Here is a 25884-nt window from a genome sequence, read left to right on the forward strand (position 1 = left end):
TTACATTCTGTAGGCCCAAATGGATGGCTACTTTTTGGTTTCTTTGACCTCTGCCTCAGGCCAGTTTAGGACACTCGAGGCCAAAATGGGCAGCTAGGAAAACAAACACCCTTTCCTGGCTGTAACTTCCTCCTCCAAATAAAGGGCTTGGGGGCAAAGAATGGACTTCTCTGGAGCTACAACTTCCCCAGACAGCAGCCTGAGAGAAGAGAACTGGATCCTTCTACACTCATATCGTCACTAACAGAGCCTAAAACACAATGAACTTTCTGGAGCTACATAATCTCAAGGCAGTTTGGGGGGGAAGGAACTTACTAGAAGGTCTCTTTAAAGTTGTATCCTCTTCCCCAGATCACATCACTGCCACAAACCTGTCAGTGATTGGTCAAGACAGAAAAAAATGTCCTAACCCCAAACAATGTACTGTATCTTCTTGGTCTACTAGAGAGCAATTAACAGAAGCAATCAATGTGCTGAGTTTAGGAGAAACCCAACAAATGCAGACAACAAACAAGGCTCAGGCCGGCTACAACTAGCTAGAAATGCTTGATTTGGGTAGGAAGATGGTAGTTTCGGCAGGGTCCCTACAGGTGTATTGGAGTTCCTCCTAACCCTCATGTGACCTGCTTGAAGAGGTTTTTGTATTCCCATAGACGGGTCAAGAAGCAGTTCTGATACAAACAAAAGCCCATTGATATTGGCCCTAAGATGGTAAGCCATTGGAGGCCAACTTACAGTACAAGATATACAGTATATCCTACATGTGATCCCCAGAACATTGACCTGACTGAACTTGATGGACATGGCTTTACAGACTTACATAGTGAGGTTTAAAATTTAAAAAGAAGAACAAAAATGCATCTTACATACTCAGAACTGAACATCCAGAGGATCCAGACCCAGAGGAAGGCAGAAAACCTGTATAAATCACAGTCCAATGTGCTCCAATAGTGAAAGAGATGAATTCCTAATCATCCTAAGGCAAGCAGGTCCTCCCTGGACCAACAACCTACATTTCTTGTAAGTACTTATAGCCAGCTATATCTTGTCCGTCCAGGATTAGGGTCATCCTGCAATCTACAGCAGTGTTCCTCATGCTTTTTTCAGTCAAGGCACCCTCTAACATTGTGGTCAGTCTGGAGGCACCCTCTAACATTGTGGTCAGTCTGGAGGCACCCTCTAACATTGTGGACAGTCTGGAGGCACCCTCTAACATTGTGGTCAGTCTGGAGGCACCCTCTAACATTGTGGTCAGTCTGGAGGCACCCTCTAACATTGTGGTCAGTCTGGAGGCACCCTCTAACATTGTGGTCAGTCTGGAGGCACCCTCTAACATTGTGGTCAGTCTGGAGGCACCCTCTAACATTGTGGTCAGTCTGGAGGCACCCTCTAACATTGTGGTCAGTCTGGAGGCACCCTCTAACATTATGGTCAGTCTCGAGGCACCCTCTAACATTATGGTCAGTCTGGAGGCACCCTCTAACATTGTGGTCAGTCTGGAGGCACCCTCTAACATTGTGGTCAGTCTGGAGGCACCCTCTAACATTATGGTCAGTCTCGAGGCACCCTCTAACATTATGGTCAGTCTGGAGGCACCCTCTAACATTATGGTCAGTCTCGAGGCACCCTCTAACATTATGGTCAGTCTGGAGGCACCCTCTAACATTATGGTCAGTCTGGAGGCACCCTCTAACATTATGGTCAGTCTCGAGGCACCCTCTAACATTATGGTCAGTCTGGAGGCACCCTCTAACATTGTGGTCAGTCTGGAGGCACCCTCTAACATTATGGTCAGTCTCGAGGCACCCTCTAACATTATGGTCAGTCTGGAGGCACCCTCTAACATTGTGGTCAGTCTCGAGGCACCCTCTAACATTATGGTCAGTCTCGAGGCACCCTCTAACATTATGGTCAGTCTGGAGGCCCCTCTAACATTATGGTCAGTCTCGAGGCACCCTCTAACATTATGGTCAGTCTCGAGGCACCCTCTAACATTATGGTCAGTCTCGAGGCACCCTCTAACATTGTGGTCAGTCTCGAGGCACCCTCTAACATTATGGTCAGTCTGGAGGCCCCTCTAACATTATGGTCAGTCTCGAGGCACCCTCTAACATTATGGTCAGTCTCGAGGCACCCTCTAACATTATGGTCAGTCTCGAGGTACCCTTTAACATTTTGGTCAGTCTTGTGGCCCCCCATTCTAAAATGTTAAAAAACTTTTCGAATAGTTTTATATGATGCAGCAACATCCACACATGTAGGACACCCAACATTAGAGGTGATTTATTCTTCCAAACCAAATACACTTTTGCACACTGGTACTGACTAGTATTCCAATGTTTCTCTTCTCCCTCAGCTTTTCTCCATCACTCAGATAATGTGACCCCAGCACTGATGGAGAGGGGTGGGGGAGGGTCAAACTAGGATGCTGTGCAGGCAGCTGACATCCTTCTTATCAATTGATGATGTCATTGGTTGTCAGGACACCGGTGGCTAGAAGGCCGTAATGGGGCACATTGAAAACCTGTGGTTTTGTGTGACTAAAAGGCCGGCTTGTTCCACCCGCTGGCTTGTATATAAGTTTTGGGCAATTTTTAGACATTTTGCCAAGGTACCCCTGAAGAAACCTCAAGGTGCCTGGACACCCTGGTTGAAAAAGGCTGATCTACAGAGCTGGCTAGAAACATGCTCCTGAGGAAGTCTTTTCCACATCTTCAGAGCTCTTACTGCAAAGAAACCTTTCCATATTCAAAGGTTAACTTGTACAAGTGTGCCCTCAGGACCTTAAAGTGAACAACATTTCACCAAGTTCCCTATATGGACCATATACGTATTTATACACAGTGACCATATCCCCTCATGACTGCCTCTTCCTATAGCTGAACTCCTCCATGCCTCTGTGGCATCCATTTGGTGGCCCTTCTCTGCTTTCCGTCCAGTTCTTCACCACCCTATGATTCCAGATGAGGTCTTCCTAATACTTTGTTCAGGGGCAGATTATGTCTTACAAGTGTGCATGTTATTATGAGTGCTGCATCATGACTATCATCGCTGATACTCTTCTCTTCACACCTTCTTCTCACTGTGACCCACCAACCCAACCCCTGGATCCTGACCCCACCCATCCTCTCCTCCAGCTCCGAATCCTAAAATCCTAATTTAGAAGAGAGTTCGGAGAAAACTGGGCAAAAATAAAGGTTATTTAAGCTATTTCTCTTCTGCAGGAATGTTCATTTATTGTAGGCCGTAGTAAAATCCCAGGTTTTGGCCAGTAGATGGAGCTAAAGAGCAGAGGAAATACACAAGAGATACAATTTATGCTAGATGGAATTACAAATACTGACTACTTCCCTCTAGTGTTCTCTAGAATTGTCACACTGTATTTCTGGTTGCATCTTTCCTATGCTCATCAGCCCCATCTAGTGGTTATAATATGGTATCTTAATACTTTACAAGAAAAAGCACATTCTTACCCGATTCACACAGAACGAATGTACATAAAGATATAATGGATGAAGAGCTCTGTGACATTTGTATAAATAGACCATTTGTCACCAATTTATAAGGGAGATGAAAATAGGAGCCTTCTATTTCTTTCATTCCTCCAGGTTTGCCCAACTTTGCTGAACGTTTTTTTATGATCTCTCTAAGTTGGGAAATCTTATCTTCAGAATCTTACTTACTTACTTTCACCGCATTGGAAATACACTCCCCGGCCACTTTTAGGTCCACCTTGCTAGTCCCGGGTTGGACCCCCTTTGGCCTTCATTCTTCGAGGCATAGATCCAACAAGGTGTTGGAAATGTTGCTGAGAGATTTTGCTCCATATTGACATGATGGCCTCACGCAGTGGCTGCAGATTTGTTGGCTGCAGATTTTTTGGCTGCACATCCATGATGGGAATCTCCTGTTCCACCACATCCCAGAGGTGATCCATTGGATGGAGATCTGGCGACTGTGGAGGCCATTGGAGTACATTGACCTCATTGTCATGTTCCAGAAACCAGTTGGAGATGATCTGAGCCTTGTGACATGGTGCATTATCCTGCTGGAAGGAACCATCAGAAGATGGGGACACTGGAGTCATAAAGGGGTGGACATGGTCAGCAACAATACTCAGGTAGGTTGTGGTGTTTAAACAATGCTCAATTGGTACTAAGGGGCCCAAAGTGTGCCAAGAAAATCTCCCCCACACCATGACACCACGAGCACCAGCCTGAACCAATGATAGGAGGCAGGATGGATGCACCACACCATGACACCACCACCACCAGCCTGAACCATTGATACAAGGCAGGATGGATCCACCACACCATGGCACCACCAGCCTGAACCATTGATACAAGGCAGGGTGGATCCACCACACCATGGCACCACCAGCCTGAACCATTGATACAAGGCAGGATGGATCCACCATACCATGACAACACAACCAGCCTGAACCATGGATACAAGGCAGGATGAATCCACCAAACCATGACACCACCACCACCAGCCTGAACTGTGGATACAAGGCAGGATGAATCCACCACACCATGACACCACCACCACCAGCCTGACCCATTGATACAAGGCAGGATAGATCCATGCTTTCATGTTGTTTACGCCAAATTCTGACCCTACCATCTGAATGTTGCAGCTGAAATCCAGACTCATCAGACCAGGCAATGTTTTTTCAGTGTTCTATTGTCCAATTTTGGTGAGCCTGTGCGAATTGTAGCCTCCGTTTTATGTTCTTAGCTGACAGGAGTGGCACCCGGTGTGGTCTTCTGCTGCTGTAGCCCATCTGCTTCAAGGTTGGATGCGTTGTGCATTCTGAGATGGTATTCTGCATACCTTGGGTATAACAAGGGGTTATTGGAGTTACTGTTGCCTTTCTATCATCTGGAACCAGTCTGCTCATTCTCCTCTGAACTCTGACACCAGCAAGGCATTTACCTCCACACAACTGCTGCTCACTGGATCTTTTCTCTTTTTTGGACCATTCTCCGTAAATCCCAGAAGATCAGAAGCTTTTGAAATACTCAGACAAGCCCGTCTGGCACCAATAACCATGACATGTTCAAAGTCATTTAAATCCCCTTTCTTCCCCATTCTGATGCTCGGTTTGAACTTCAGCAAGTTGTCTTCACCACGTCTAGATGCCTAAATGCATTGAGTTGCTGCCATGTGATTGGCTGATTTGTGTTACCAAACAATTGAACAGGTGGACCTAATAAAGTGGCCGGTGAGTGTATGTCAAAACAGAGGTGATATCCTGAGCAGCTTTATAGACAAAACGAGTGAAATTGATAGAAATAGCAGAAGACCAATACAGACTTCTAATCAATACAAGAAGTGGTCATGTGTGTCCTTTCTGATTGATTCGGATGTAACCTGATCACATTCTTTGTAAAGTCCAGGAGCGTAAATTGTGTGGCTGAGCATACTACTCTTCCTGCGACAACCCAAAACCCACCAAACATCCCTCACCAGCCACCAACCTGCTCCTCTTCCGTGTTGATGACCACCAGATGGGAATCTTTGTCCTCGCAGAGCTTCTTCGATGCAATCCATGAATTCCCAACCAAAGGGAGGAAGTAACAGCTGGACTCGAAGGTGCTCCATCCCGATGGACAGGTGAAGTCACCTGATCCTACAGGTGGGAAAGGACAATGTCAGCCCAATGGAAGGAGTGGCTAGAGAGAGGTGGTGAGGTCAAACATCAGAGAATCAAGAAACAAACTAATGTCCAAGGCTATGACAATAATTTTTCACATCCTGAAGATCTCTAACCGAACCTTTCTTCTGTCAAAATATAGAAGGGTTAGACCCTCGGTGTGAATTCTATTGCTGTCTGTATCCTCTCTGGGGAGATTCATCCCTCTATCCTGGTGTCACTGGACAGGATGTGATGGGAAATATGACATTTCAGTCTTCACCAGAACAGGAATATGGAAAGCTTCCAATTGGGGAACCTGTTCTGGTGACAACTGTTTAAGATGGGATGTTTCGTCCCTCTGGAGATGACTCCTCCTACTTCATCTGGTGTCTGAGATGGGTTTTAGCCATTCCCTAGATGACTCCTACTTGGATTCTAACCATTCCCTAGACAACTCCCACCTTCACTCTACTTTCATTCTAATCATTCCCTACACAATTCATTCTACTTGGGTTCTAACCATTCTCTACACAACTCCTACTTGGTTCTAACCATTCCCTGGACAACTCCTTCTACTTGGGCTCTAACCATTCCCTCAACAATTCCTTCTACTTGGATTCTAACTAGTCCCTACACAACTCCTTCTACTTGGTTATAACCATTCTCTAGACAATTACTTTTACTCGGTTCTAACCATTCCCTCAACAATTCCTCCTACTTGGGTTCTAACCATTCTCTAGACAACTCCTTCTACTTGGTTCTAACCATTCCCTCAACAATTACATCTACTTGAGTCCTAACCATGTCCTGGACATTTGCTTCTACTTGGTTCTAACCATCCCGGAGTCTTTATGAAATTAAAACTTGAATTGTTCTCCAATGACAGAAGTAAATCCCTGACTGGGTTCCTCTGTATGGCCTCTACGCTCACACCATGTATGGTGTCCTTAGTTTGGATCTTTTTATCCCCCGATGACTCAGAATATCTGTTTCATTGAGTAAACTCACCATTCACCTGCAGCTTCTTCACCTGATAGGAGAGTCTCTGGATGGCATTGAGGGCCCTATTCAAAGTAATTCCTGTAATAGGAAGAAAATAATGGCTGAAAATGTTCCCTGACATTCAACTCCAACATCTACCCATCAATGACACCCAACACCACTCTATCACTGTACCCTTATTACTTCTCATTCACCAACATTCCACATCACATGACACCAAACCTCCCCATCACATGACCCCAATGCCCCACATTGCATGACACAAACACTGCATAACACATGACACCAAAACTCCCCATCACATGACCCCAATGCCCTCACATCACATTACACCAACATTCCAGATCACTTGACAACAATACTCTAAATCACATGAGACCAACACTCAACATCACATGACACCATCACCCTACATCCCATGACATCAACACTCCACATCCCACAACAGCAACACTTCATATCTCATGACACCAACATCCTACATCATTTTACACCAACATTCCACAGCCCATGACAGTAACACTCCACATTACATAAAACAAACAAGTCATGTCACATGGCACCAACACTTCTTGACACCGGATACCAACACTTCACGAAACATGACACCAACACTTCATGAAACATGACACCAACACTCCACAACTGATGACACCAACAAAACATATCACATTACACCAACATATCACAACATGTGACACCAGCACTCTATATTTTATCCCTATTCTAATCCAATGTCATGCATATTATTCATAAACACATGACACCATCCATTCATTCTATTCTCAGACATTTACCCAGCACCATGCTAATCAACGAAAACCATCAAAAGATGTTCCAGAGTTCATCAGCTGCATACATTTCTACCTTCACTAACATAAAGCATGATAATGAAATTGGAGCCTCATTATTGGTCAGCCAGGCACTCTCATTAGATAGGGGACCAGCGGGTGAGCAGGGCTATGGCCTATGTTGAGATCTCCAAAGCAAAGTGAAAGAAATCTCAGAGGGGTCAAAGAGAAGGAATTCTGGATTAGAGGATTAAGGCCTATGTTGAGGCCTCCAATGCTGGGTGATGGTAATCTGTGATGGTGACAAAGAAAAAGATTTCTAGATTGAAGGATTTCTGGATTGGAGAACTATGGCCTAAACTGAGTTCTCCAATGCTAGGTGAAGGCAATCTCAGAGGTGACAACGAGAAGGATTTCTGGATTGAAAGATTTCTGGATTAGAAGATTATTTCCTATTTTGATTTCTCAAGTGCTGGGTGAAGGTAATCTAAGAGGGGACAAAAAGAAGGATTTCTGAATTGGAGCTTTATGGCCTATGTTGAGGTCTCCAATGCTGGGTGATGGTAATCTCTGAGGGTGACAAAGATAAGGATTTCTGGATTGGAAGATTATGGCCTATGTTGATTTCTCCAGTGCTGGGTGAAGGTAATCTCAGAGGAGACAAAGAGAAGGATGTCTGGATTGGAGAACTGTGGCCTATGTTGAGACTCCCAATGATAGGTGAAGGTAACCTCAGAGGCGACAAATGGAAAGACTTCTAGATTGGAGGATTTTTTGGTTAGAGGATTATAGCCTTCTTGAGGCCTCTAGTTCTAGGTTAGATCAATCTCAGAGGGGGCATAGAGACGAATTTATGGACTGGAGGATTATGGCCTACATTGAGGCTCAATGCTGGGTGAAGGTAAACATAGAGGGGTAAAGAGAAGCATATCTGGACTGGAGGATTATGGTTTACATTGGGGCTCCCAATGCTAGGTGAAGTTAATCTCAGAGGGAGCAAAGAGATTTCTGGATTGGAGGATTATGGCCTATGTTGATTTCTCCAATGCCGGATGAAGGTAATCTCTGCGGGTGATAAAGAGAAGGATTTCTGGATTAGAGGATTATAGCCTAATTGATATAAAAATATCCTGATGAAGCCACGTGACATCGTGGAGTAACGTGTAGAGCACGGTGACGTACTTCCGGTTACGCACTTTCGGCAGACGCCATCTTTGAACACCCAGTACCTTGCAGTACACCCACAGCACATGGGAGACCTGCTGGATGAGATCTTCAATACTGTGAGTGTTCTCTTTTGGCTTGTTTTCATCTGCTATATGGAATAAACGGCATCTCACTATGGAGGCTCTTTGTCTACCTCTCTATGGCCTTGTGATTATCCCGGGAGTATCACCATCTGAGGGCATACGTGACCTGGCAGAGGAGATCGAGTGCTACTACAGGAGAATTATTACAGAGATCCCCAGTCTGGTGGAGCTATATTACCTAAAGCATTGTGGCCCTTGCGGGGGGGGGGGGGGGGGGTCGCATGGTTAAGGTGAGGAGGCACTTTAGCCACTTTTGGATTACGATATACACGTGTGGCATGCTAACACGCGTCATGTTTGGAGTGAAGAATTGAAGCGCTGACATCGCGGTGTTTGTTTGCACATGAAAAGTCAGGCACTTTGTTATTGCACTTTATTGTGGATTTTAATTTTTACCAATATTCATCCTCATACTGAGCACCTGTCACTTCCAGTCAGAGTGTGCGATGTCATTGTGTATTTTTTCACTGTGCATATATTAGATTTTGGCACGATCTAGTCAACAAACGCATGACCTGTTTTCAGCACTTGGCACTTATATATTTTTTATTTAGCACTAGTTATCTATACCTTTCAATACAGTGTGGTCACTTTATATGTATTTTATATCATTGCACCTACATATTTAGTTTTTCATGTGAAGCGCTTCACCAATATTGTTTATTTTATAGCCTAATTGAGGCCTCTAGTTCTAGGTTGGATCAATCTCAGAGGGGGCATAGAGAAGAATTTATGGACTGGATTATGGCCTACATTGAGGCTCAATGCTGGTTGAAGGTAATCTTAGAGGGGGCAAAGAGAAGCATGTCTGGACTGGACTGGAGGATTATGGCTTATGTTGGGGCTCCCAATCCTAGGTGAAGTTAATCTCAGAGGGAGCAAAGAGATTTCTGCATTGGAGAATTATGGCCCATTGTAGCACCCTCCTAGGTAGCTAGGGGGAGCTCTAGATTCAGTTGTTAGTTAGAAGCTGAGTAGCAGCCTGGGTGTAATAGCCAGGTGGGTCAAACTTTGGTCAGAGCTGAGAGGCTCTGCAGATCAGCTCTCTGGAATTTCCCCCTGCTCTAGGATTTTGGATAAAGATCTAGAAGCGGTGGGCAGAGGTGAGGAGTGGCTGGTCTGTACTCTTAGAGGATCCTGGTCAATCCCCAACCGGAGGCTTGGCAAGGGGCCAGGACAGCCTTTAAGAGTAACTGAGCCTGCTCAGCAGGAGGGTGGGAGAGAGAGAGTTTGGGTATCAAATGGAGAGGATGTGGGGCTAGAGAGTAGGCATCTGGGAGAGGGCTCACATGGGACAGGGACTCAACTCCAAGCAGGAGGACCTTGGAAGGAGGAAAGCTTGGGACTTCACTGGCCCTTTTAAAGAGGATTATCTGTGTGGCAGGGAAGGAGCGGCCCAGCTAGAAGGCCTGGTAGCAGCCACCGACCCACCAGCAACACAGGAGAAGTATTGAATGAGTAGACCTGCACCCCCTGGTCCAGATTGGGGAAGGAGCACTCCGGTGGAAAACCAGATTAGCAACTACTCGGGACTATTTTACATTTAAAGTGACAGGCACGGGGTCCCCTGCTCAGGGATTCACCCAGAATATCTGGATTAGGAGAATCTAGGGTCTAGGGTGGTACAACAGGGGATGCTGGCTAGCTCTCGAAGAAGAGGATTTTTGTGTAGAGACTTGTACATATTTCAGGAAGATTGTCCTCAGTTATAGGTCCTTTGGGCATCCTGTACAGCCCTTACCCCAATCAAGTTACAATCCCCTAATAAAATCACAAAAACAAAGCCTGAGGGCTGGTTACTGACTTCTAGATGCAAGTCTGTGAAAAATGTGTGTTGCCTGGCTGTGCAGGACTATAAGGGGACCCAAATCTCTAGCGGCTCCTAAGGGGGTAGTGCTACACTATGTTGAGTTCTCCCATGCTGGGTGAAGGCAATCCCATAGGGATCAAAGAGAAGGATATCTGGACTGGAGAGGTAGCAGAGGGTTCTATGTGGTGACTGCTCTACGGCAGAACTTTGAGTTTCAGATACTCAGAAAAGAGGAACGGTTTACTTTGACCACACTGAACTCCAATAGCACCCCACCATCACATCCACCAACACTGAGCATTAGAAGATCGTTCTCTCCTGACTTCCTTCCCTCACCCTCTACCAACATTCCATGTCACCTCTCATCCTACTTATTCTCCTTACTTTGGCAGCACCACTGCTTTCCACCCAACTTCAAATCCTCCTTCAGTTATCAACTCAAGGGGTCAATATTATCCCAACGTACTCTTCTCATTTCTAGACTGGTCAGTCTTTTTAGGAAGAAGAATCAGCCTGGGTAGCAAAGCCTGTTCCCTGCCAGAATGCTGCAGAGAAGGACCCTTGCTCTCTGTGTGGAAGCAGTGGTCACCCTGCAGAGGTCCAACACTCTCCCTGCTGGGTCAATCCTATATCTCTGCAAATCAGCAGGGAGCTTGAGCTTTGCTGATTGTAGAGTTCTAATTCCATCTCTGCATGGGGGGCATGTAAGACCTCTGCAGAGAGACTACTGTTTCCACAGAGAGAGCAGGGCTCCTTTTCTACAGCATGCTGGCAGGGGACAGGCTTTTCTACTCAGGCTGTGACTGCTTTATAAAGAATGCCAACTGTAAGAATTTAAACCCCTTTTGTTTTGATGCTCCTGGAATGCATTTATATTGCAGGATCTGCTTATCCTTTTTTCTTTAAAGGGGAGGCTTGGGGGGGGGGAGGGGCTGGACAGTTAAAAGTCTATGTAGGAGTTTCTCTGTAAAGTGAAAGTTGAGTTAGGGTTTAAGATAAATCTGTCACCAGAAAACATCCACCTTTCCGGAACTCATACCTAGTCTTGTCTTTCTCCACCTACTGAGCTCCCGATTGGTCCTTTCCTATAATGGATAGACTCAATGAGCAATATGGTGGCTTAGAATTTGGGAGCCGGGAGGTCAAAATAAAATTTTACTTGATTTTCTTTGCTGATTATATCCACAGATATGGTTTTGACTGCAGGTGGCCGCTACCTCTTCTCAGTTTGAATTGCTCAAGTTTGTAATAGGATCACTTTAATATTATCCTTGTACCCTCCCCATCACACAACCACTGACATCCGCCATCTTTACCAGCCTCACCTAGTTACTCAGGAACCTCCACACTGTTCAGGAACACTCATCATTGTCCATCCACTTTATGGAGAAACCCCAAACACCACGTCCACCCTCTTATATTCATCATTATCCATCCACTTTATGGAGAACCACCAAACACCAGGTCCTCCCTCTCATACTCATCATTATCCATCCACTTTATGGAGAACCACCAAACACCAGGTCCTCCCTCTCATACTCATCATTATCCATCCACTTTATGGAGAACCACCAAACACCAGGTCTTCCCTCTCATACTCATCATTTTCCATCCACTTTATGGAGAACCACCAAACACCACATCCTCCCTCTCATACGCATCATTATTCATCCACTTTATGGAGAACCACCAAACACCAGGTCCTCCCCTCTCGTACTCTTCATTATCCATCCACTTTATGGAGAACCACCAAACACCAGGTCCTCCCTCTCATACTCATCATTATTCATCCATTTTATGGAGAACCACCAAAGACCACGTTCTCCCTCCCGTACTCATCACTAACTGTATGTTCCACCCTTACTGCCCACTCCCTCCACTCAGAACAGAACTTTACTTATTGAAGTGTCTGCCTGGATAGCTTTCACATTGTCCTGCAGCTGCTGTAATTTCTCGGTTATCTTGCTTCCTGTAGGGCAGAAGTTTAGAAGAGGTTATTTCCAAGTCACCATCACTCTCATCTACAGAGATAAGAAGAAGAAACTAAAGCAGAACATTGTAGATCAGTGGAAGATTTGGAGGTCCATGAGTCACAGACAAGTTATAGAAGAGTCTATCTATGAGGCACTCACCACCCTGGATCAGTTGAGCCACACTGGAGTTCATGCTCTCACTGAGGTTCCTGACCTTATACTCAAGGGTGCAGTCAGGAGGCTTCTCACCCGTGCCTGTGGGGTAAAAATCCACAACATATCAGATTTGAAAGACGATGTTAAGAAGATATGGCTAATCAAGACGTGTACATGACACTGCACCTATTCCACCAGTAAATGAACATTTGTCCAATCATTTATGAAGTTCCCAGCTGTAGATTTTGAGCATTCACCTCCTGACAGCAGAGAAGTGTAGGGACCCTGCCATAGACTGGAAGGTCCCTCGGGGTAATGTAGTGTTGAAGGCCAGGCAGTAACCAGACTGAGCTCTGTTTCTTTTTGTTATCTGAGTTCAGAGAGTTCCTCTAAGCTGAAGGACATTGTTTGCATCAGTCAGTCTGCTACTCTTGAGTATTCTCCAGTAGGTAGAGAGAGAAGATACAATGTATGGGGTTATGAATAAATATGATGCCTCGGCCAATCACTGAGAGCTTTTTGCCAGTGAAGTGGGCTGGGGAAGAGGATAATTATTTGAGGATGCCTTCTAGAAGAATTCTTAGCCTCCTAGGCTTTGCCCGAGCAGAATGTAGCGGTGCAAGGTCTTTGCCTTCTAGGTCTGCTGCCTGGGGATAGATGTAAATCCAGAGGTTCATGCCTCCTTAGCCTTCTGTGTTGGGGAGGGGGGGGGTCCAGGGGTCATTGTATTCTAGATCTGTTGCCTGGGGAGAATGTAGGTTCCGAGGTCTTTGCCTCTCAGATCTGCTGTCTGGAGACGATGTAGGTTCCGAGGTCTTTGCCTCCAAGATCTGCTGTCTGGAGACGATGTAGGTTCCGAGGTCTTTGCCTCCAAGATCTGCTGTCTGGAGGAATTTGTCCTCAAAAGAGAAGCAGTGAAGACATTCACCTCCAAGTATTGCTTGGAAGGGGGAGCAAAGTTGCTACAGGAAAGTTGGGGTGGGGGTGGGGGGGTGCTGAGCTGCTGAGACAAAGTTGGGTGGGGGGGGGGGCAGGGAGAACTAAGCTAGTGCTGGGAGGGGGAGCAGGAGGAGCTGAGCTGCTGAGTAACTGCTGGAAGGGGGAGCAGGGGGAACCGGATAGCCCAGCTTCTCGGTCACTGCTTGGAGGATACAGCACAGGAGGTGAGTTACTGAGTCACTGCTGGGAGGCAGAGCTGAGAAGCTGAGTCACTGCTGAGAGGAGGAGCATGGGTAGATGAGCTACTAAGTCACTGCTGGGAGGGGGAGCTTAGCAGCTGAAATGAATACGAAACCTCCTCGTGCGGTAAGGGTAGCTGGTGTTCTACACCCAACAGAGCAGCAGTTGGGGAGCACAAAGTGGTGGACTCGGCAGACACGGGCCACTGGGAAGGGAAGTATGCTGCCTCTTCTGTGACAGGAGGGGCTTTATTTTACCAATGATCCTGAGGGTACAGCTCTGGATGTCCAAGGCCTGTCCGCCGTTCTACATTATGGTAGATTTTATTATAGTAGTACTGGCAAGATGGCGCCCGGAGCAGCCACATGACCGCCAGCTCTGGTGCCCCCGCACCCCATCCCCCACCACCCGGGCCCCTGAACCTGCCGCTGAGGTCCCCACCAACACCCTGAAGGGGCCCTGGACACTCCGTTCCTCCGGCGGAGCTCCGGCGGGCCGAAGCGGCTTGGGCCCTCATCACCCCTGACGCCAGGCCCTCAGCACCCCCTGACGCCAGGCCCTCAGCACCCCCTGACGCCAGGCCCTCAGCACCCCCTGACACCGGGCCCTCAGCACCTCCTGATGCCGGGCCCTCAGCACCTCCTGACGCCGGGCCCTCAGCACCTCCTGACACCGGGTCTTCAGCTCCTCCTGACGCCGGGCCCTCAAGACCTCCCGACGCCGGGCCCTCATCACCTCCCGATGCCGAGCCCTCAACGCCTCCCGACACCGGGCCTCCAGCACCCCCCGATGCCGGGCCTACAACACCTCCAAACACCGCGCCCCACGGCTCGTCCAGTCGCCGCACCACTGTACCCACCGACACCGTGCCACAACACCCACGGACGCCGGCCTACAGCACCCACAGACTGCAACCAGCAAGTTGCGGCCCCAGCCGCCCACCACTCCCACTCCCCTCCTACGATTGGACACTGATGAACTCAGACATGGCATAACGGACTCTCCCCATCCTCACGTCCTGACTGAAACCTCCCTCCTCCCCGACCCGACCAGCACTCCGCTCACCCTAGCATGCCACCTGCACTCCTCCTCCTCGTTCTCCTCCATTCCCAAACTTGCCTCCCTCTACCCCCCTACTCCCCCAAAACAGCTCTACATTGCACCCTCACTTCTTCCTTCTCCCCTCTACGGCTCTCACCACCTCCTCCTGATACTCCACTCCCCCGCCGACCCACACACTACCACCAACAGACCCACACGCTCATGCTCATCCCATTCCCATGCCACCTTCCTCACCCTTCTCCTAACCGCCGGGAGACATCTCCCCGAATCCCTGGCCCCCCACCCCCCCCACTCCCCCTCTCAGCACCCCCCTACTCCCGCCAGCCGCCGTAACCCCCTCAACCTCATATCTGTCCCCCTCCTCCCCGCATCCACCCCTCCTCTCTCGGTTGCACTCCTGAACGCCCGCTTGGTTTGCAACAAGCTCACCGCCATCCACGACCTCTGTCTCCCACTCCCTCAACCTCCTAGCAGTCACTGAAACCTGGATCCAGGCCACTGACTCCACCTCCCCTGCTGCACTCTCCTATGGAGGCCTCATCTGGACCCACTCACCCAGACCGAGCTGGCGCAGAGGCGGAGGGGTCAGTATGCTCCTATCACCGCTGAGCACCTTCCAGGTCCTCCCTAACCCCCCTCCCTATCCTTCTCCTCCTTCGAGGCCCACTGCATCCTGCTCTTCTCTCCAACCCCCCTGAGGATTGTGGTAATCTATCGGCCTCCTGGTTCTGCATCCCTCTTCCTAGACGACTTTGCCGCCTGGCTTCCCTTCTTCCTCTCCTCTGAGCTACCGACCATCATCCTCGGGGATTTCAACATCCCCATCAATGCCAACAACCCGGCTACTTCCTAACTCCTCCTTCTAACCTCCTCCTTCGCACTCACACAGTGCACACAGTCCTCCACCCACACCAATGGAAACACCCTGGACCTCGTTTTCTCCCACCTCTGCAACCCCCATGACTTCACTAACACCCCCTTCCCCCTCTCTGACCACCACCTCCTCACATTCTCCATCTCCCCCTCCCTTAACTCCCCCCCCCACAAAGCGTCTAACCATCACCCGCAACCTCCGCAATCTGTACCCGACCCATCTCCACCCGGCAGCTGACCGTCTGTATGACAGTATCCTCCCTCTGTCCTGCCCTGACCTGGCCACTACTGCATACGACTCACTGTCAGCTGCCCTTGACTCCCTGGCACCCCTAACCACTCGTAGCATTAGACCCCGACCGCTTCAACCCTGGCAAAACGACCACACTAAATGTCTCAAACGACGCAGTCGCGCGCTGGAGCGCTTATGGCGCAAAACCAGATCCCCTCGCGCGTTCTCCCTCTACAAAGCCGCCTTCCTCACCTACACCACCTCCCTCCACGCCGCCAAGCAAGCCTACTTCATAACCCTTATCAACACCCTCTCCACCTGTCCTCTCTGGCTCTTCTCTACTTTCAAATCCCTGCTCTCTCCCCCCCACCCCCACCCAGCACCTCACTCACCGCCCACGAGATTGCCAATCATTTCCAAAACAAGATTGACGCAATCCGTAAGGACATTGTCAACTCACAATCCACCTCTCCACCCAGCCTCCCGTCCTCCTTCAACCCCTCAACCCTCCCCTGACCTCATAGTCGCACTACCCCCCACTATACCTAATGCCCGCACACCATCACCTCCCCAACGCTTCACTCCTTGAGCTCAGCTACCCCTGAGGAGGTCTCTAAGGTCTTCACTGAAGCCCGCCTCACCACCCGCCCCCTGGACCCTATCCCCTCACAGCTCCTCTAGTCACCCCCCCCCCTCCATCATTCGCTCCCTCACCCACATATTCAATCTCTCCCTCTCCACTGGCACTTTTCCCTCCCCTCTAAAGCACACTCACATCACCCCCATACTCAAAAAGCCCTCCCTTGACCCCACTGACCTGAACAACCTTAGACCCATCTCCCTGTTACCATTCACTTCCAAGCTCCTTGAGCACCTGGCCTACAATTGCCTAAGTGCCCACCTCACTGATAACAACCTCCTTGACCCCCTACAGTCTGGCTTCCGTCCCCTACACTCCACCGAAACCACCCTACTTAAAATCACCAACGACCTGCTAACCGCCAAAGCTAATGGCCACTACTCAGTCCTCCTACTCCTCGACTTCTCCGCGGCCTTCCACACTGTCCACCACCCCCTCGTCCTTAATAAACTACACTCCCTTGGCATCAGGGACTCTGCTCTCTCCTGGTTCTCCTCCTACCTATCCCAACGCTCCTTCAGCATCACCTAAACCACTGCCACCTCCCTCCCCCTCTCTGTCGGAGTCCCCCAAGGCTCTGTCCTCGGGCCCCTTCTCTTCTCCATCTACACCTCCTCCCTTGGCAAACTAATACACTCCCATGGCTTCAATTACCACCTCTATGCCGACGACACACAAATTTACCTCTCCACCCCCCACCTCACCCCCTCACTCTCCGCCCGCATCGCCCACCTCCTGAACGACATATCAGACTGGATGTCGCTCCATTTCCTCAAGTTAAACCTGTCCAAAACTGAGCTCCTGGTCTTCCCCCCAGCCTGTGCCTCCCTTCCATCCTCTCCATCACTACTAACAACACCACCATCAATCCCACCCCGCACGCCAGAGTCCTGGGTGTCACCCTGGACTCACACCTTTCCTTCCAACCTCATGTCCAATTACTATCAAGGTCATGCAGGCTTCACCTCCGCAACATCTCCAAGATGCGTACGTTCCTCACCCCAGACACCACCAGACAACTCGTACACTCCCTCATCATCTCACGCCTGGACTACTGCAACTCCCTTCTCACTGGCCTACCCAAACAAACGCTATCCCCACTCCAGTCTATCCTGAACTCAGCGGCCAGACTCATCCACCTCACCAACCGCTCCACATCTGCCTCCCCCCTCTGCCAATCCCTCCACTGGCTCCCGATTGCCAAACGCATCAAATTCAAACTGCTAACTCTGACCTACAAAGCCATTCACAACGCTGCCCCTAACTACATAACTGACCTGATACCCAAATACTACCCTACCCGTGCCCTCCGCTCCTCACAGGACCTCCTACTCTCTAGCTCCCTGGTCTCCTCCTCCCACGCCCGATTGCAGGATTTCTCCAAGACTTCCCCCATCCTCTGGAACTCCGTACCCCAATCCATCAGACTGTCACCTACCCTCCTCACCTTCAGGCGCACCCTGAAAACTCATCTCTTCAGGAAAGCCTACCCCAACCTCACCTAACACCCGACCTCACCTAACAACTAACCTCCTCCACTCCTCCCGCCACTCCATCCCCCACAGCCATCTCCTCCTGTACCACTTCCCCCTCCCTCCTAGATTGTGAGCTCGAAAGAGCAGGGCCCTCAAACCCCTCGTGTATTGTATTGTTACTGTCTTGTCTCATGTTCTGTCCCCCACTATAATGTACAGCGCTGAGCAGACCCTTTGGCGCTATACAGTTGCAAGAAAAAGTATGTGAACCCCTTGGGATTACGTGGAGTTTTGCATGAATTGGGCATAAAATGTGCTCTGAACGTCATCTAAGTCACAACAATAGAAGAACACAGTCTGCTGAACATAATACTACACAAACATTAGATGTTGCCATGGTTTAATTGCAAATAACATGTAAACATTCACAGTGCAGGGAGGAAAAAGTATGTGAGACCCTAGCTTAATGACTTCTCCCAGAGCTAATTGGAGCCAGGAGTGAGCCAACCTTGACTCCAATCAGTGTGATGATATTGGATGTATTGCTGACAGCTGTCCTGCCCTTAAAAAACACACACCTGTTTTGGGTTTACTGGTTTCAAGAAGCACTGTCTGATGTGAACCATGCCTCGCAGAAAAGAGCTCTCAGACGACCTACGATCAAGAATTGTTGACTTGCATGAAGCTGGAAAGGGTTACAAAAGTATCTCCAAAAGCCTTGATGTTCATGTGTCCACGGTAAGACAGACTGTCTACAAATGGAGAAAGTTTAGCACTGTTGCTACTCTCCCTAGGCGGGGTCGTCATGTAAAAATGACTGCAAGAGCCCAGCGCAGAATGATGCATGAGGTAAAGAACAATCCCAGAGTGTCAGCTAAAGACCTACAGAAATCTCTGGCACATGCTAACATTTTTGTTGACACATCTACAATAAGGAAAACATTAAACAAGAATGGAGTACATGGGAGGACACCACGGAGGAAGCCATTGCTGTCCAAAAAGAATATTGCAGCACGTTTGAAGTTTGCAAAAGAGCACCTGGATGTTCCACAGCACTACTGGCAGAATATACTGTGGACAGATGAAACCAAGATTGAGTTGTTTGGGAAGAACACACAACACTATGTGTGGAGAAAAAAAGGCACAGCACACCAACATCAAAACCTCATCCCCACTGTGAAACATGGCGGAGGGAGCATCATGGTTTGGGGCTGCTTTGCTGCCTCAGGGCCTGGACGGATTGTTGTCATTGATGGGAAAATGAATTCCAGAGTTTATCAAGACAATTTGCAGGAAAATGTACGACCATCTGTCCGCCAACTGAAGCTCCGCAGAGGATGGGTGATGCAACAGGACAATGACCCAAAGCATACAAGTAATTCAACAAAACAATGGCTGCAACAGCACAGAATACGCCTTCTGGAGTGACCCAGTCAGAGTCCTGACCTCAACCCGATTGAAATGCTGTGGCATGACCTTAAGAGAGCGATTCACACCAGACATCCCAATAATATTGCTACACTGAAACGGTTTTGTGAAGAGGAGTGGTCCAAAATTACTCCAGATCGTTGTGCAGGTCTGATCTGCAACTACAGGAAACGTTTGGTTGAGGTTATTGCTGCCAAAGGAGGGTCAACCAGTTATTAAGTCCAAAGGTTCACATACTTTTTCCTCCCTGCACTGTGAATGTTTACATGTTATGTGCAATTAAACCATGGCAACATCTAATGTTTGTGTAGTATTATGTTCAGCAGACTGTGTTCTTCTATTGTTGTGACTTAGATGACGTTCAGAGCACATTTTATGCCCAATTCATGCAAAACTCCACGTAATCCCAAGGGGTTCACATACTTTTTCTTGCAACTGTATAAATACTATATAATAATAATAATATCAATAATAACATCAATAATAATATCAATAATAATTGCATGCAGCAAAAAGCATGAACGGTTCCCTAACATGGCAGCGTTGCTTTTGTATTGAGTCACCAGCATGCTACAAGTGTTGATACCTCAGCAGAATGTGATTGGCGTCCACTGACAGCAGGTGAACATTTCCGCCATTCCTGGGATTTCTCTGGCCTTTCCCTAGACAATTATTGAATTCTGATTTTCACAAACCCAAACTGCTAATAACATTGCACTGTGGGTATGAAATCCTCGGGTCTGTGTTTAGGTCGATACCAAAGGAGCCCACCCGGAGGATTGATGACTGAGGGTAAGTGAGTTCCTGTTATCGGTGAAGTGGCTTTTGGACGGATCGTTGTCCAAACCTCTGAGCCCAGACCCAACATATATGAATAAATAGACAGATAATAAGAGGAGACCAAAGCCAGGCATTGTAGAACATTGGGTAGGGCTGGGAGGTTTGGAGGTTGGTCAATCAAAAACAAGTCATGAGCTCATTAGGAGTCTACAGGGCCATCTGGGTTTGACCCTGGAGTAGGTATGATACATGGTCATGGACTGCATTGTATACCAGAATGTACTAAGTACCTACTTACATCTGAAGGAGATGATGAGGATGATGATGATGGAAAGGAGAACGGCGCAGACGGAGCACAGAGCACACAGGACACGTGAAGATGGCTGGGGAGGCCAGTGGCTCATCTTGGTGTCTAAGTGAAGAAATAGAAAGGAGAAGGTGTTGGAATCCAATCCATAATCAGTTAGAACCTCAACAGGACTGAGTATCATAAGTGTACAGGACTGCACTCAGGGATGCCGAAAAATCTCTTCAAAGCTAAACTTTGACTGAATGGCCACTTTATGAAGAAAAGGGAATAACCTTTCCACCATTGGGTACCACCTTGTATGGTTGCTCAGGTTGAAGAGAAGAATACTAGATTCCTGAGAGGACTAGAGATGTTCTCCACTAGGGAGACCGGCTCCGACTCTCATCCACACATAAACTCCATGGGCTCCTGGACCTGGTCTACTGAACATAACCCAAGGTACAACAAACAAGTCAGATAATGAAGATTGCCACAATCCAAATGTATGATCAGTGATTGGAAAAAACATTCTAAGCCAATGGGCTACCAGTGGGATGTGCCTTCCAGGGGCGGATTCACAACTCATGGGGCCCCCGGGCAATAGGGGATCATGGGGCCCCTGTGTCCTTGCCCACACTCAAAGCACACCCAAAAAAGCCTATAAAAGAGGTGCCAGGGGCATTTCATGGGGCCCCCTACTGACCCTGGGCCCTCGGGCAGTGCCCGAGTGCTCAAATGGTCAGTCCGCCCCTGTATACAACATTAGTCCTTTCATTCCTGTTGGGACCAGACCAGTCAGTAATCCGTTTACTAGAACAATGACTGAACAGGTATTAAATCTTTTTGATGTTCATGGACCTGTCTATAGTGCCCTGACAAAATGAGTCCAACTTCTAATGACCAAAACATCAGAACATTCACACCAACTGAGCCAAACTATATCCATCGGATGAGCCGTGGTGCTACAAAACCAGACCCGGCCAATGATATGTTTAGAACGTTCACAAGGCCAGTTGAAACATTCAGTTGGAACAGTAGACCATTTATTGACAAACCATCTTCCAGTCCAGAGACTAGAACAGGGGTCTCCAAACTATGGCCCTCCAGCTGTTGAAGTACTACAAGCCCCATCATGCCTCTGCCTCTAGGAGTCTTGCCTGTGGATGTCAGAGTCTTGCAAGGCCTCATGGGACTTGCAGTTCCTCAACACCAGGAGGGCCAAAGTTTGGAGAATCCTGGACTAGAAGATGGAGCAGCACGCCAGCAATAAGTGGTAGGATGGGCACATGTCCCAAAGGAGGGCGGTTGACACCAAGACATTGGCCTACTGTTCCCTCTATTGCAGGAGTTTGGGGCCATGGCAAATCCTTCTCACTGGAACTGGGACAATCAGCACATGGTTATATCAGGAGAGCTTCCTAATCTACCATGGTGACCCTCTGCATGGTCCAACAAATACTTGACTGATGCTGGTTGCCTATCTATCTGTATGTAGACTTCCCCAAACCTGCCATTTACAAGACCAGACCAATCTATACCTCATCAGACATGTCAGCTTATAGGAACCCAACTGCCTTCCTCTTCCCACCTCCAGATCTGTAGGGAAGTCTTCTTCCTCTGGATCCACATACTTACATGCTCTTTCTTCAGAAGCCTTGTGGAGGTAGGTCAAATCTTGGCAGTCTGTAGACATCGCCTGTGAAGAGGGAACGGCATATGGTTGGAAAAAAAGGCAAACTCCCGTCCAAAACACTTGGCTGGCCTGAACCTTATTCCACGGAGGAAGGCCAAAAACCCAACAAAAATCCAATGTAATCCTGTAATGGGCCAGAGAAGTCCCTTTCTGATTAGAGACGAGCACGACGGAACATTCGCTTCGTTCCCAATAATTCCATACGTTCATCATTTCATTCCCTCGTATTCGTTATGTTGGAAGGATTCGTTTTCAGAATTTGTTTCATATATTCGGATTCGTTTTGTATATTGGTTAGTTTCAAATCAATTCGAAATTAGAATTCAAAATTTGAAATTCAAATTTCAGAAGACGGCTATATTTGTCCTTTTCTGTTCTATTCAATTTTTTCTACTCTATTTCTTTATTTTCTATTCTTTTCAGTTTGATTTTATTCTATTCTTTTCTATTTTATTATATTCCTTTATAATCTATTCTATTCTAATATCTATTCTTTTATTTTCTATTCTAGTATAGTTCACTCTTTAATTTTCTATTCTTTTATTTCCTATTCCACTCTATTCTTTTATATTCTATTCTAATATATTTCATTCTATAATAGTCTATTCTCTTCTATTTTATTTGTTTCTATACTGTTGTATTCTATTCTAATCCATCCTATTCTAGTCGGTTTTACTATATTCTTTTATTTTATATTGTAGGGTTTTATGCTATTCTGTTCTTTTCTATTTTATTCTATTCCCTTCTATTTCTTTTTCATTTTATTCTATTCCTTTATTTTCCATTGTATTCTTTTATATTCTATTTTTATATAGTCTGTTCTATTCCAATATATTTTAATAATTTCTATTCTATTTTATTCTTTTTATTCTACTCTGTTCTGTTGTATTCTATTCTATTTTATTCTAATCCTTTCCATTCTGTTTTTTTTTTATCTTCTATTTTATTCCTATTTTATTTTCTATTCTATCCTCTAAAGCAGGAATCATCCTCTTATGTCATTTTTATACCTTTCTGTAGTTATTACAATATGTTACCATTTTTTAATTCCGATCATTTGTTTCCTTATGATTTGATTTTGGAATTGTTGAAATTCTAAACTAAAATGATTTGGAAATTCAGATACATCCGAATCTCGGAATCAGGAAAATTTTATCCAAATTTCTATGTGTAACGAAACGAACCGCACAAGTCCATTTCTGGTCCACAAATGTGATGAACCCCTCCGCCCCGACGTCACAGATATGCGGCCTCACAGGACCGGGCTGTTTCCCGTGGGGGCTGCATATTTGTGTACGTGTCTGTTTGCTGGGAGCGCATTGCACAACGCGCTCCCAGCACCAAGAATGGGGTGTCACTGAGAGCCCCGAGTCCTATTCTAATGATGGGGACCCGGGACTCCCGATTCCGAGTCACATGATCTCTGTGAGAGCCTCTGATTGTCTATCACAGAGATCAGTCACTGTATAGCCCGTCCCCCTTGTTTTTTCCTCTCTTTATGAATGGAGGAGAGATATACTTTGTATCATTATATATATCATATTATACTTTGTATCATTATATATATCATATTATACTTTGTATCATTATATATATCATATTATACTTTGTATCATTATATATATCATATTATACTTTGTATCACTCTACCTCCTGGCATAAAGAAAAAAAAATGTTTGTTTAAAAAAAAAAAAAAGATAAATAAACATTGAAAAAAAAAAGAAAGAAAGAAAAAAAAACCTAGATCAAGGTTTGATGTAGTTCAGTGCCAGGGTTAGTGTTTGGGTCAAGGTCAGGATTTTTTTAAAATTGGTATCAGTGTCATTGTGTGTTAGGTAAAATAAAAACAAAAAACTAAAAGCGCACTGTTGTTTCTGGGCGGTACTCTGGGTACAAACAACAAATAACACACATCTATGGTATCGCTGCGATTGTAAAGAGCTGGAGAATGTATTTCGGGTTGTTTTCTGGTGGTCGGTTATGGTAGTAACAAGAAACACACAGCTACATTTTAAAAAAATGATTTTTTTTTACTATTTTGGGACAGTTTTCCTTTGATAATAAAAAAATATCCATTCCCATTTACCACCCAATGAAAGCCCAATTTGTCCTGAAAACAATGCGGTATAATCCACCTGGATGTACGAAGTTGTCATGATGATACGGACGGTTTTTAGAGATGAGCGAATTTCTCAAAAATTCGATTCGGCTGATTCGGCGAATTCCAGTGTGAAATTCGATTCGATGCGAATTTCTTCGCTACGAAGATGACTTATAAAAAGGGTTTCTAGGCTTCAGAGAGCCTTTAAATTAGTGCAGAACACTGTACCTTTAATTTAAATGCCCTTGGAGATGAGGAAGGAGAAGGAGAAGGAGAAGGATGAGAAGAAGGAGAAGGAGAAGGATGAGAAGAAGGAGAAGGAGAAGGATGAGAAGAAGGAGAAGGAGAAGGATGAGAAGAAGGAGAAGGAGAAGGATGAGAAGAAGGAGAAGGAGAAGGATGAGAAGAAGGAGAAGGATGAGAAGAAGGAGAAGGATGAGAAGAAGGAGAAGGATGAGAAGAAGGAGAAGGATGAGAAGAAGGAGAAGGAGAAGGATGAGAAGAAGGAGAAGGATGAGAAGAAGGAGAAGGAGAAGGATGAGAAGAAGGAGAAGGATGAGAAGAAGGAGAAGGATGAGAAGATGGAGAAGGAGAAGGATGAGAAGAAGGAGAAGGAGAAGGATGAGAAGAAGGAGAAGGAGAAGGATGAGGAGAAGGAGAAGGAGAAGGATGAGGAGAAGGATGAGAAGAAGGAGAAGGATGAGGAGAAGGATGAGAAGAAGGAGAAGGATGAGAAGAAGGAGAAGGAGAAGGATGAGAAGAAGGAGAAGGAGAAGGATGAGAAGAAGGAGAAGGAGAAGGATGAGAAGAAGGAGAAGGAGAAGGATGAGAAGATGGAGAAGGAGAAGGATGAGAAGAAGGAGAAGGAGAAGGATGAGGAGAAGGAGAAGGATGAGAAGAAGGAGAAGGATGAGAAGAAGGAGAAGGATGAGAAGAAGGAGAAGGATGAGAAGAAGGAGAAGGATGAGAAGAAGGAGAAGGATGAGAAGAAGGAGAAGGATGAGAAGAAGGAGAAGGATGAGAAGAAGGAGAAGGAGAAGGATGAGAAGAAGGAGAAGGATGAGAAGAAGGAGAAGGATGAGAAGAAGGAGAAGGAGAAGGATGAGAAGAAGGAGAAGGAGAAGGATGAGAAGAAGGAGAAGGATGAGAAGATGGAGAAGGAGAAGGATGAGAAGAAGGAGAAGGAGAAGGATGAGAAGAAGGAGAAGGAGAAGGAGAAGGATGAGAAGAAGGAGAAGGAGAAGGATGAGAAGAAGGAGAAGGATGAGAAGAAGGAGAAGGAGAAGGATGAGGAGAAGGATGAGAAGAAGGAGAAGGATGAGAAGAAGGAGAAGGATGAGAAGTAGGAGAAGGAGAAGGATGAGGAGAAGGAGAAGGATGAGAAGAAGGAGAAGGATGAGAAGAAGGAGAAGGATGAGAAGAAGGAGAAGGAGAAGGTTGAGAAGAAGG

The 25884-nt window shown here is 46.8% G+C and overlaps 1 protein-coding gene across 1 annotated transcript in view; it reads right to left on the reverse strand.

Annotated features, from left to right (window-relative positions):
- The window catches only part of LOC149437131 (asialoglycoprotein receptor 1-like), a 31629-nt gene extending 9288 nt beyond the window's left edge, over nucleotides 1–22341 (reverse strand). The window contains exons 1-6 of the mRNA XM_089661096.1: nucleotides 22277–22341; nucleotides 20651–20764; nucleotides 12687–12782; nucleotides 12452–12523; nucleotides 6650–6721; nucleotides 5484–5635 (exon numbers count right to left, since the gene is read on the reverse strand). Of these exons, the coding sequence (XP_089517222.1) occupies nucleotides 5484–5635; nucleotides 6650–6721; nucleotides 12452–12523; nucleotides 12687–12782; nucleotides 20651–20764; nucleotides 22277–22334 (564 nt within the window). The 5' untranslated portion in view covers nucleotides 22335–22341. The remainder of the gene's footprint in view (nucleotides 1–5483; nucleotides 5636–6649; nucleotides 6722–12451; nucleotides 12524–12686; nucleotides 12783–20650; nucleotides 20765–22276) is intronic.
- Between the last annotated feature and the right edge of the window lie 3543 nt (nucleotides 22342–25884).

The sequence above is a fragment of the Staurois parvus genome, unplaced genomic scaffold (genome assembly GCF_062004578.1).
Source record: "Staurois parvus isolate SC_StPar_1 unplaced genomic scaffold, SC_StPar_1.0 ptg001308l, whole genome shotgun sequence".
NCBI classification, from domain to species: domain Eukaryota; kingdom Metazoa; phylum Chordata; class Amphibia; order Anura; family Ranidae; genus Staurois; species Staurois parvus.